Source organism: Chaetura pelagica, unplaced genomic scaffold, assembly GCF_000747805.2.
Source record: "Chaetura pelagica isolate M959 unplaced genomic scaffold, ChaPel_1.0 scaffold104, whole genome shotgun sequence".
Lineage (NCBI taxonomy): Eukaryota > Metazoa > Chordata > Aves > Apodiformes > Apodidae > Chaetura > Chaetura pelagica.
In genome coordinates this window covers 4,808,193-4,821,189 of record NW_009953786.1, presented here as the reverse complement: position 1 = coordinate 4,821,189, position 12,997 = coordinate 4,808,193, and the positions used below count along the sequence as shown (strand labels likewise).

Below are 12,997 nucleotides of genomic sequence, written 5' to 3'. Positions count from 1 at the left end.
AGCAGGAATATGTTGCTTCCTTTTTGAGTTGTGTGGCATCACTTCAGGTGAACGGAGTGCCTGTGGTTTGGTGTGTTTTCCCATTAGAACAGGGCATCAGCACTGGCATGGGTCTCTAAGAAGGATAATGCCTTGCAAAAAAACCCAAACAACACAACAACAATGAAACCAACAGCTGTAGCCTGCTTTATATTCCAAGGTTGATGCACCATCCTAACAAAATGGTCAAGCAAGAAATGCATTTAAACAGAGAAATCTCATGTGAATGTGAGAATTGACAGTTAGAAAGGGGAATTTGAGGTCAGGGTATTGGCTTGGGCTTCAATCACATGCTAATTAAAGATGTATAATTCTTCCCCTGATTATGGTTTTGGAAATCCCTTTCCCTTTTCTCAGGTGGTTTTTGAGATGTACTCTGGGTTCTTCCAAGTGGCTGACAGGTCATCTCTTTTTAGATGCTAAACCCCAAAGCTAAGCTCAAGCAGTACTTATTTTTCCCCCTCCTAAATTACTTATGCACCAATGCCTGTGCAAACCCAAGCATGTGGTTGAAGTCATAGTCTGTGGTGTGTGCAAAGTGGGTTTTTGCATGTGTTGATGCTCAACTAGGTTTGTAAGTGACTTGTCATGGGTGTATCACACCTGCATGTTGATTTAATGCACTGAGGTCCCAGACTTCAGGCAAGCTTGGGGATCTCCCCCTTAGGGAACCAGGGCTTCCTTGGGAAGAGGCACAGAAGGCATCTACCAGGAACAGCTGGGAAAGGGGCAGATGCAGAGGTCCTGTGGACCACAGCAATTAGGACCCTGCTGAGGAGCTGGAGGCTGCAGTGCAAACTCTGCCAGAGCAGTGGGGCCCCTGCTGAGCAGCCTGTACTGAGGAGGCTAAAATGGCAGTGATGAAGCAGAAAGCAGGTGGGTGGGGAGCACTGTCTGACACATGCAGTACCCCTGGCTGGGTGGGGAGCAGGAGGAGAGAGGGAGAGATTTGGGGAGTGTGAGGGTGGCAGGCAGGGCAGGGTTGGCTTGGCAGAAGGAGGGGCAGCTGGAGCTGGAGCAGCAGAAGGTTTTGGAGAAGCACAAGGCTCAGCTCAATTCCTGGTTACCCTGATGGTGAGAAAGAAAGGGCTTTCTTGTCCAGGTCTGTGCCACAGGCTGCTGTGTGGTTGTCCCACAGGTATTTAGGATTTGGAGAACTGCTGAGGCCAAGTAAACCTGGGGAGAAAAGGAAGGTGGCAGAAATTCTCCATTAGTGTTGGACTGGCCTAGGGATTATCCTGCCCTGGCCTGTGGCAGCATGGAGGAAAGCAGGGTCCAAAGCATCATCCCTCTGCTCTCCTTGGTATACATCCAAAAAGTTCCTAGCTCTTTTAGGGTGTTTTTAGGGGAGACTCTGGGGAGAACTATGCTTGATTCTGTATTTTAAGTGAGCTACCTGTTGTTTTTCTTTTACAGTTGACCCTCCCAGTAAGACCAGTAGTCCCAAGCCAGGGTTGGGACATTGTTGTGTTAGCCACTGAATTGACAGCACAGTCTGAAAAGTTTGCAGTTAGAGTAAAAATGGTAGGGGTGTATTTTGGGAAAAGGTGCATTTGACATGCCAAGTTTGAAGACTCTCCCTATATAGCAGGGGGTGCTTCATGATAAGACATTGGTTTTAATATCAGCTTTTCCCAGAAAACATGAGCAGAGTTGTAAATGACAATGAAATTTTATATGTAAAATACTTCAAATAACACAGACCTTAACCAGGATATTACGTTAGATGGAATTTTCTCTTTTCTGGAAGGAAATGCAGTCTCTAAAACCCAACATAGTGATTTTGGTCTAAATGGAAGTCTCTTTTAAAGGTCTTCCTTGCTGTTTTTCATAGGGGTCACTTTGACTATTGGAATAATTATATAATTTGACTTTTTCTTTTGTGCAAGGCATGGGTTAGTGGAAAGAATGCAGGAGTGCAGAAGACACAGGCCTTGTTGCTGGCTTGGTGCATGGCTTAAATAAGGTTCTTCACCTTCCCCTGCCTCCTTGTCCCTCCTTGTCCCTCACTAGGCATAGTGATGACAGTGGCTCCATGGCTATGTCTAGCTGGGGCTAAATTTTGTGCCTGGCAGTACTTTGAGTGCTGGGCTCTACTGAAACATTGGTTTAAGTGCTGCTGTTGGCCATCTGCTTGTGTGGGTCCTGGCTGCTGCTGCTGTCTGCTTCAAGAGGTTCTGCTGCCAAGGCCCAGTAGAAATACTGATTTGAAGACATCCTGGTTTGTGCATATGAAATTACTTGTGAGGCAAAGTGCATAGAAAAATGGCAGTGTTATAACTAGCTCCCCTGATCTATGGGCAAGTCTCCAAACTCAGTGTCTTCTCCTTACCATTTGTCTTTGTCTTGACCTCTCATCCTCCCTGGAGTCACTTCATCTTCTCCCACTGTTCTCCCAGGTCCTCTGTTTGGAGCTTAACTATCTGTTTTTTTTTTATCCACAAAGTCTGTCTTACTGGCTGGTACTGGCTTGGCACAGAGTTAATACTCTTTGTTGCAGCTCATGCGTCACTTCTGTTTCGATTTGTGATCAAAACAGTGCTGATAACACGGGGATGTTTTAGCTAATGCTGAACAGTGCTTGCACAGCATCAAGGCTTTTTACGTTTCTCAATATACTGCCACAGCAAATTGGTTGGGGTGGGCAAGAGCCTGGGAGGGGACACAGCCAGGACAGCTGGCCCAAGTTGACTGAAAGGATATTTCCTCCTGTATGACCTTCTGGAAAAAAACTGGAAGGGAAATTTGCCAGAGGTTGCTGTTGCTGGGGGAGTGGCTTGGCATCAGTCAGCAGGTGGTGGGTGATTGCCTCTTGCATCCCTATTTTTCTTTGTTTTCTTTTTTTTCTTTTTTTCTTTTATTTTCTTTTTTTCTTTTTACTTATTAAACTGTCTTAACCTCAACCCCCAAGTTTTCTTACTTATGGCCTTCCAGTTTTCTCCCCCATCCTGGCAGTGGGATGGTTGCATGGTGCTTCCCTGCCTGCTGGGGTTAACACACAACACGGCCCTTTCTCTCTTCCCAGAGCTGCAAGCCTTTGCTCACCACGGACGCCCGCTGCCGAGATACCAGGTTGCTCTGTGCTTTGGGGAGGAATTTCCAGATCCACAGAGGCAGAGGAAACTAATAACAGCCCATGTAAGTTGGACTTCTGCTTTACCTAAAAGAAACGTTTTCTTCGGAGGGTGCGAGTCTGACAGTCAGGCCTTTTTGTGAGGGAGGTAATAAACTCTGGAAAATGCAGCATCATTCAGGTGGGTGTTGAATCCCCAGATCTGCCAAGGACTGACTGGTAGGCATCAGCAGGGCAAAGCACCTGATTTCCCTCTCTGTGGGGCATCCGTGATTTCTTTTGCAAATCCTCTTAAAACCTAAAGCTGAAGGGTAACTTGGAAGAGCTGGGCTGTGTTGTTACTGCCAGCCTGGTTGCACAGCTTCTTGGGCTGCCACTCCAGTGCAGGATGAGGTGCTTCTACACCACTGCACTTAAAGGTGCTCTAGAATCCCAGGCTGCATCTCAGGGACCTCAGCCCTTAATGGGATGCAAGGGCTGCCTGTGTAGCCTCAGGCTGAAGGCAAGAGGCAAGCTCATGGGCTGACTGACCACAGTTCACACACACTCAAAGCTAGTGTTTCAGGATGCTGCCTGAGAGAGGGTGATGACAGAGACTGAGACCAGGTACTTTCTAAATTGACTGTGTTGTCCCATAAAACCACAAGAGAGGTGATAATGCACACGTTAGTGGCAACACCTAGCTTATTGCATCCTTGGAAAGAAAAGTGGTGTCTCTTAATTTTTCAAAAGCACCTTTGGTAGTAGCACAGGTCCCAAGTTAGACTTTTGTCATAAGCCATAACCTCCACTTAGCTGTGTTGCTTTCCTGTTGCCACACTCGCTGCTTAGCGAGTCTCGGTGTTGGAAGTTGAGAAGCTCACAAATCCATCCAAAGCTATCCATCCCTCCTTCCTAGCATCCCTTCTCCAGTCCCCTTCTCCATCTCCTGTCACAGAATTACTGAGTGTTTTGGGTTAGAAGATACCTTAAAGATCATCTGCTTCCAACCTCCCTTTCATTGGCAGGAACACTGTCCCCTAATTTAGGTTGCTCCAAGCCCCATCCAACCTGGCCTTGAACACTTCTAGGGGTGGGGCAGCCACAGCTTCTCTGGGCAATCTGGGCCACTGTCTCACCACCTTCACAGGAAATAATTGCTTCCTAATATCTCATCTACATCTACCCCCTTTTCAGCTTAAAACCATTCCCACTTGTCCTATCACTACAGGCCCTTGTAAAAAGTCCCTCCTCAGCTTTCCTGTAGCCCCTTCAGGTATTGGAAGGCTTCTATAAGGTCTCCCTGGAGCCTTCTCTTCTGCAGGCTGAACACCCCAACTTCCTCACCCTGACTTGGCAGCTCTTCTGTAAGCCTGTACCTCCTGCTTTTTCCGGAACTGTACTGCCCTTTTACCAGTTGCTACTCAATTTCTTGGGCTCTCCTGGCTTGTGGATTGGTGGAGCCCCACCATCCCACCAAATAGCTGTGTGGCTCACCTGCCTCACTGCCTTCTCATCTCCCCCATGGTGGGATTGGAGGTGCTCAGCTGCCTCTGAATGCTGATGAGAGGAAGGGAAAAGAGATTGGTGGGGCTGCTCCAAGCAGTGATCCCTTCTGGCTCTCTGTCATCCCAGAGGTTGGACCCTCAGACAGCGTATTTTTCATCCAAAATGTGAAGGGGCTGGCTGACCAGCAGAAGAGGGCTGTGAAGAGAGTTGTCCAACCAGTACATACCCTGAGAGTAAGGAGAGCTTCAGGTTTTTGTTCTTTATGTGGAACTAAATAGTTCCAACCAGAGCCCAAAGCTCTGAGAGGGAACAGCAGTTTCTGAAGAGACAGAACTGAAGGCAGCACTGAATTACACTAATCCCTCTTGGTGGTTGAACAGATTGCTCATCAGAGCTCGAGTGAGCAGAAACAAGAGTAGCCTTGGTGTTAGCTGCAAGTGTAATTTCAAACAGTCATTTGGCAACCTACCTCAGTCTGAGCGCCCCAGCATTTGAAGTCCTCAAAGAACTTTACAATGCAGAGGAGACTTTCAGTGCTTTGCATGTGCATTTGAAGAGGTCGAGCAGCCATGGACACACCTGGCCTGTGGGCATCACTTACACCCAGGGACTGGCTAAGGGGCTGCAGTTGCTAACACATCATTTCTGTCACTGATACCTGCCCTTCTAAACAAAGGCTGTGGAAGTCAGGAGTGTGTGCAAGGCACTTGGCAGCAGAACAGGCAAGCCCAAGCTTAAAACAGAGATTAGTGAGGCCACTGAAATAGTTTTCCCATTCTGATAAAGCAAAACTGTTTTGCTCTGCCTTGTTTTCTGACTTAAAACCACCATAAATAGCTAAGATGAGGAGCATGAGATTTTGTCATGTGTCTGATTAACATTTTGTCTGTTCTTAAGGTTGAACCCATGTTTGCCAGGCAGCTGTATTACTTTGCTCAGCAAAACAGTGGACATCTTCTGAGAGGCTATGATTTACCAGAACTTGTGACTAGTCCAGAGGATTATCACAGATCTATTCGCCATTCCTCTATTCAAGAATAAGATCTTCAGAAAGAGTGGTTTTAAAGGCACTGTAAAGATTATGCAGAATGGAGGAGCAGATCTGGGTCGCAATTTGGAGATCCACATCACAGCTGGATGTGTTCAGAGGTTCCATGATAGGAAAGTGAACTAGGACAACCCTATTGTGTGACACAAATGATGGGCCTTCAATGTTTGGATGCTACATCTCACATAGGTTCCACTGTGGCTGGGAATAACTGAAAACTGACAAAATGATTGCTTTGTTTACGTTTGCTTAATGTTCTTGGGTTTCAAGGACTGATTCTTACCGAAGACTTAAATCCAGAGTTTACACTGTTACATTTGCAGGGCTATTTATTTTGGATTACTGATCTCAGGGAAGGTACATAAATTTGCAGTGTTCCCGATTTGAAAGTGTAGCTACTCTAAGTGGGTAGCAAATGTAGATGGCTTATTGAGAATAGCTCATACATGTAGGTGGTTATAAATTTAGATTAATTAATGTGATGCCTATATTCTTGTATAGAATGTTTCTATGTATTTTTTAAAAACAATGCAGTTCTTCAGAGACTTATTTTTTTTAATGCTTGACTGACATTTGTCTTGACAATGAATTTTGTTGCTGCCAGTGCTATTATTGGATTAGCCCCCATAATAGCAGTTTTTAAGGTGGTGCATTGATGGTACTGTGTTAAGAAAAGTGACCATTCAGCTCATATTACCTGTGGGTTTAGTGGATTAACCGGTAAAATTCCAGAGTCCCAAAGAGCAGGTTTAAAGATAAATTACATTTTTCTTATAATGGAAAGCTACTATGCATTATATATATGCATTAGAATTAAGTTGGCAGACCTTGAAAATAGCACAGAAATGGTTCTGCCAGCCCTTTTTTGACATCACACACGCGAACCAGGTTAAAATAACTACCACCTCTAACTTGTATGGAGCCAGCTCTGCTCTTCATGTGCACTCACAGCTTCCAGTGGTACTGAAGTGAATGTGAAGGGAGAGTGCAAGGAAAGCAGCATTTGGCCTCCTATATTAAGACAGTCAAAGAAATACTTGTTTTAAGGTTTGTTTTCAAAAAATTGACAGAAGTCTATTTTGATGCCACTTGCAGCTTTTAATGGTAGGGTGCTGTTAGATGAAGAGGTCTGTTGGGTATGCATGTCAGTGAAATTTCCACACTGGCAAGCAGACTGTGTGATCTTACTAGCTTTACCTCCAGAACACAATCTTGCTATGCTTAACAGACATGTTTCACTTGAATTTCTAAAGGAGGAAGAAAAACTGGTACTTGGTCTGGCAGCAGACTTGTGTTCTAGGGACTCCAAATTTATACATCTTAAAGATGCATACTCTTCTGGGATATATTATCCCCCTCCTTCTCCACAGTGACAAGCAGAATTAAGAGAGAATTTTTACTTTTGTGCTCTTTGTTACTTGAAGTGGTTTGTTTTTTTTCCCAGCTTAAAGATTGTCATAGGCAAGACCTCTTTCTTAGATATTAAAAGCACTGCTCTAGCTGACCTTTACAGCTTCTGCGTATGTTTTGGCCTGTGCATACATTTTACTGAAAGGGACTTTTGTGTTCAAGCTGAACTGGTTCAATACAAATATTCAATGTGTTTTTCACTTTTTTCTAGTAGTCGTTGCTTCATATGCTCATGGCTTCAGCTCTCATCTTAGAATAAAGTCCTTATTCTCTACCAACTCGATTCGTATGTGTTGTTTTCAGTAGCGGGGCAAATCCAACAGACTCAGTTCTGCACTGCAAACCTGGGCAGCACTACTGGCTAAGTCTGTGGGGAACTGTGTTTTAAGCCAAAAGTGCAGGGAGAGGTCAAAAGGTAAGGATTCTTTCTTACAAAAACATTTGCACTATTAGCTGCAGTTAGTAGAAAAAAAGAAAATAAGGGAGTTGCCCTTTGGCTGCTGGTTTCCTGGGTCAGGGATGATGCAGCAGAGCCCCACAGCTGGAAGTCTGGCACTGACCCATGCCTGAGGGCTCTGCCTCTGACCCACTGGGGCTTCTGGGGCTGGGAACTGAGCTGGTGTTACCCTGCCCAGCTCCTGGGGACTCCCTGACCTGCCTCTTGCTAGGCTAGCAGAGTTCTTTCAAGTGAGAAAAGCTGGGAAAGAGTGAAAAGGAGGATGGCAAGTGAACTAAAATAGTGAAGTTAAGAATAGGACTGAAATTTTAACTGGCAGCCCCTGCTTACTGGAAATTGCTGGCCTGAGAAGGGTCCTTGGGTGTAGTAGCTTGCAGGCAGAGCAAGGTGTGAAAAGTAGTGATGAGATCCGTGAAGTGTTTGAAGTTGCAGGAGACATTTTCTCTTTATGTGGAGGCTCCTGTTGACTATCGAGGTGCATTATCATTTTTTACTTTGGAATGAGTTTTTCATTATTTTCCTTGAAGGACCATGATTTAAAGTCAGCAGTTGTGAAGAGGGATGGAGAAGAGCACCATTTATCTTCTGCCCAAACACAACTTGCTTAGTTTGAATGCAGAGAGGTGCAGGTGAAAGAATTACTCTCCAAGCAAGGAGGTTGAGGCATTTCTCCTGGTAGGATGGGGCAGGGGCAAAAGTGGAAGGATAATCAAGCTGTTGATTTATACAATACGTTATTTTGCACATGAGGATTTTAAAGCTGCCTTTGACTTTTGTGACAATCTCTTACTGTTCAAAATAGCGAATGGGTACGCAAAGTGGGGTAAAAAAAAAAGGCAAACAAGAAAAAAATCCTGAAAACATTTTCTCCTTTTAGTATCTTTTCTACAGTCACTACGTGAAAGCATTTGAAATACTTCCTACTTCTGTTAACTTCTGTTTATAGTTTCTGAGGTCTACTTCCTTCCTGTTATGATTTCAGTGGCGTTATAAATGACATGTTTTACTCCCGGCAACACCAAAAGCATAACTTGTGTTTTTTTTAATGTTTAAAGCATGCAATTTATGTCAGTATTGGTTTCTCTGATTTTAATAGAGCCACACTTAACAATCGTTTCTTGAAAGGGTTTCATGCCAGAGCTCTGCAGCTGAAGTACCTATATTAAAAATTTGGTTCTGCTTAGTGGTTTTGCCTACTGCTGTAAACTGTATTAGCCTTAAAGAGATTGTAGGTTAACCAGAAAAGGGGAAAGATATATATATATATTTTTAAGCTGAAATACAGCATAACAGGGTTTGTGGAAAAAACACAGGATTCACGTGAAAACCCCCGTGGCCTTTTAGACAGGCACATTCATGCTGTTTACATCAGCGTTTGTCAGCAGCGTGGAGGTGGGGAAACACCATCTTCAGCAGAGAGCTTTCAGGAAAAAGTAAAGCATTTTCTTTTGCACAGTCTCAGATAATTTTCTGTGTATACTTGTAGAGAGACAGAGGGCGGGAGAGAGAGACAGTACTTACCAAAAAAAAGCAAGCCAAGTAGTTTGAAAATAGCATAGTATCTCCTTTCCCAGGCAGAACTATCTGTCCAGTTTGGGTGAAGTTTTGAAAGATTGCCAGGGTATTTTTTCATCTGAACTCTTATCTGGCTAGTAGGAGACTAAGAATTACTTATATGTGACAGAGTGCTTACGAGTTGGGTCGGCTGTGAAGATAATTTGGCAGGTCCCCAGGACTCAGAGCAGTTGGGAGGTGCCTGATGTGCAGCTCAATCAAGCATTTACCTTTTCAGTGTGTAGCCAGGTAGCCCAACCTCTTTGCCCCCCCTGGTTACATCCCCTGCACGTCACAGCCAGCTCCATTGCTGGGCTACAGACACCAACTGCCTGAAAGCCTGCAAAATGCTCAGTGCCTGCAAAGTGCTGAAATGACAATCAAAGAGGAGCTAACTTAGGTATCTCAGAATAACACTCTTTGAACTATAGACACTGAATGACTGATGAACACACGGGTAGGATCAGATGGGTCACCATTGCCCCTTTGGCAACCAGCAAGAAGGCAAGGCAATCACTTATGCTCAAATGGGAGATTAAAAACAAGCCTTGGTTCTGGCCTTGGATATGTTCTTCCTCTTTGCACTGGCAGTCTGACCTAAAAACAGACATCTGAGTGGCTCTGCACAGGGTGGTGCTTGTGAAAAAGCAAGAGTCAAGAAAGGGTAGAGCACTTTCCATATTTTTGGCTCTCAGGAGCAGCTTCATGCCCCGGGAAACAATGGAGGTGAAACACAGGACTTTGCTTTGCAAATGTGTTTTTCTTGTTTGCACAGTGCTGGCGCAGCATGGCTGCCTTGCACATCTCTGCTGGCCAAGGCCAAGCATGGGACTGAGCTCTGGGCATTTCTCTGAAATGAGTCTCCCAGGCTTTGGCTATCATGTCCCACTCCCTTCTAAAGTCAGGTCAGGAATTGGGCATAAATTCTGCCTCTCAAGCCAAAAGAACGGACAGATTTAGGTGACTTCTTTTGCACAAACCACAGATAATATGTGTCCTCCAAACTCCTGGGAAGTGGTTTCATCTTTGACCCTTGGGATTGCTCTATTTTGGTTTCAAGACAGGCTTTTGCATTCTTGCTCTAGAAATGTCTGAAATCTGAAAATGTGTGGACTCCAGTTGGTCTGGCTACTCACCCCAGCTTTTAATCCCTTTCCTGATCAGGGAGAAATGATGTCCATGTAGTATCAATGCAATCACCTACCAGAGGAAGTTCTGTGAATGTCCACATGAACCTAGAGGTTAGAGCAGGTATTTGCATCTCAGCAGCTGAAATATGCTTGTCAAGCTCTCCCAGCTGAATCCATACTAGTGCAACGTGTGCATCACCATGGGCATGAAACACATTTCATCACATCCTCACCATGTTTTCCACCTTACTCCTCACTTCCTTCAGGAAGAGCAGGTGTTTAAATCTGGAGCAGGCAGCTAGAGGAATACCCTGATTTCAGGTCTGCAAGATACAGACTCTCTCCCTCTGAGCTGGGAATGCCCAGCGCAGCACAGGCAGAGGTCAGACACGTTCACGTTCATGTACTTCTGCTGTTTGTCTCTGAAGTGCATTAGCTTGTCTCTGTCCATGGGTAAGTCCTGCTCATATATCAGAGGACTGTTTATCTCATGTGGTCTTATGCCGTCTCCTGGTCTAATAAAGTATCAGCCTTGGCACATGATCACCAAGACATTTTCTTCTTTACTGGGGGTTGCAGCCATCTAGTAATGTGTATTGCTACCTGCCTTGTTGTGGGCCTAACTAACACTTTTGGGTCTCTCTTGGATCCTCTCTCAGCCTACACTGACAGCAAGATGTGAAGGCAGACAGTGCTGCTTGCTATTTGCACAGTGCCAAGCACGATGAGGCACCGCCTCTGGAGGTGAGCATCTAGACACCACATCAACTCCTATAATGATGAATAGGGTGTTCTTGGGTCTTGCCAGTTTTGATTCCCACCCTAGAAACCGTAAAATGCTCAGCAGAATACAATCGTGGCAATACTTTGTGCTAGGCTTTCCTGAAGGAAGCTGGTGTGCAGCTAATTTCAGTCTGGGCCACCACATTCAAATTACTTTTTCTCAAGGAGGTGATTGAATCAATTGTTTCTCACGCTCCTCTTTGTTAGAGTCATTCATAATTCTCTCGTACAAGCGAAGGCTGAGCATTTACAGTTTCTAGCACAGAGCATCTAGCTCCAGATAAAATCACTTTTACAGCTGAATGGCCCACCTTTTTTTCTTTCAGACTTCTCCTGGGTTTCACAATTTTTATATCCTCAGAAACCAAAGTTATGGGTCAGGTCTTGTTACATCTCCAATAACTCGTTTTCATTTCCTTTTTTCACACATGATCAAGAGGTTTAGCCCTCTTCATGACTGTCCCCTCCCACAGGAAAAACCCAGGCGAGGAGTAGTGAGAGAGAAAGACTTCAAAAACAGGGTGAGTGACCTCATCATGTGTCTACTGTAAAGACGTCAGTCTCCAAGAAATAGGAAAGGTCAGAGCTGTTTAGAGCAGGGGGTTTTTCACAACACAGCTGAAAAATCCAGAGTGGGTCTTAAGAATTCATGCTATCCTCACCCCTTGTCTCATCTGTTCCTCAAACATTTGGAGACCTTCTATCCAGAGGAGTTGGTGCTGTATGATTTTTAACAGAGGTTACCATCCTGAAGCACTGGTCACAGTAGCTTTCACCAGGCTTCTTCCAAAAGAAAACGGGGAAACAAATGCCAGATATTTGCATGGGAATAGTGCAAAATCTCTTCTTTATTTTAGGTGAAGCACAGTTTTTTTCTTTTGGACCTTCTCCTGCTCCCAATATAACTAAATCCTGGAAGTTTTCATTTCACCAACTCAATGATTTTATTATTCAGACCAATCAGCCTGGATTGTTGCTGAGCTTTGTGCCTCAGGTGGGAGACAGGCCAATAAGCCTTCTCTGTGGTGGGATGGCAGGAAGGTGGAGGAGCCAGAAGCTGCATCCCAGGCACTGTGGGCCAGATAGGAGGTATGCCTGGCATCCCCGAGTACAGATGCAGGTCACCCTTACCCACAGACACGAGAGCATCAACTTGAAGGGTGACTCCGAAGTCTCACTTTCCTTTAAAACCATCACTCTACAAATAAAATGGCTTACCTACAATCCCCACACAGATACAAGCAACATTTAAATATAGCAAGCATTGATGTCTATCTGTAAATTACAAGGAAATGAATAAATCGAGGCGACATAAACCACAAAAAGGAAGTTTGAAATCAGCCTGGAGCTGTGATAGGTCACCTCCTGCTGAGGGAACCTGCCAAACCTTCACCATCCACTACAGCAGTGGTGACACGGCCACCCAACCCAATCCTCCTGTCCTGGCTCCTGGCACACATACCCACGTGCCACCGTTTGCTGGGGAGGTGACCCATCTCTGGTGGTCTAGACCTGTGCCATGGGGGCACTGGCACCCACAGGAAAACTGAAGGCACCCTGGGCACCTGGGAGCCCTGCTGCAAGAAGGGGATGATGCAGTGTTTTCTGGAAACCCATGAGCTCATTTCTGGGAGGTGGTGGTGGTGGGGTGCTTCAGTGCATGTGGGGTTAGGGGGGGTGTGAAGAGGATTAATGCAGGAAGTTGGGGGAAAGGTTTTCAGGTTTTTTTTCTTTTTTTTCTCTCTCTCTCTCTCTTTTTTTTTTTTTTTAGCCTGAGGCACAGTTTCTAAGCTGCTTGCCATCACAGAAGCTGCTAGTGCAGATATTTGCGAGGTTGTTTGGCTTGGTGTCATTTTTTAAATGAAAATTATTGTTTTGGTTTTGGTGTGTTTTGTTCTTTTTCTTCTTCGCAAAGTTTATATTAAAGCCAGAATCATGAAGCAAAATATGAATGTTTTGCATACAGCATGTATATGTGTGTGCAGGTAACAAGCCACCTTCATCCTTCTCAAATG

The 12,997-nt window shown here is 44.9% G+C and overlaps 1 protein-coding gene across 1 annotated transcript in view; it reads left to right on the top strand.

Annotated features, from left to right (window-relative positions):
• IRF4 (interferon regulatory factor 4) overlaps positions 1–5,641 on the top strand; it is a 12,796-nt gene extending 7,155 nt beyond the window's left edge. The window contains exons 7-8 of the mRNA XM_010000908.1: positions 3,065–3,177; positions 5,498–5,641. Of these exons, the coding sequence (XP_009999210.1) occupies positions 3,065–3,177; positions 5,498–5,641 (257 nt within the window). The remainder of the gene's footprint in view (positions 1–3,064; positions 3,178–5,497) is intronic.
• The last annotated feature ends 7,356 nt before the right edge of the window (positions 5,642–12,997 follow it).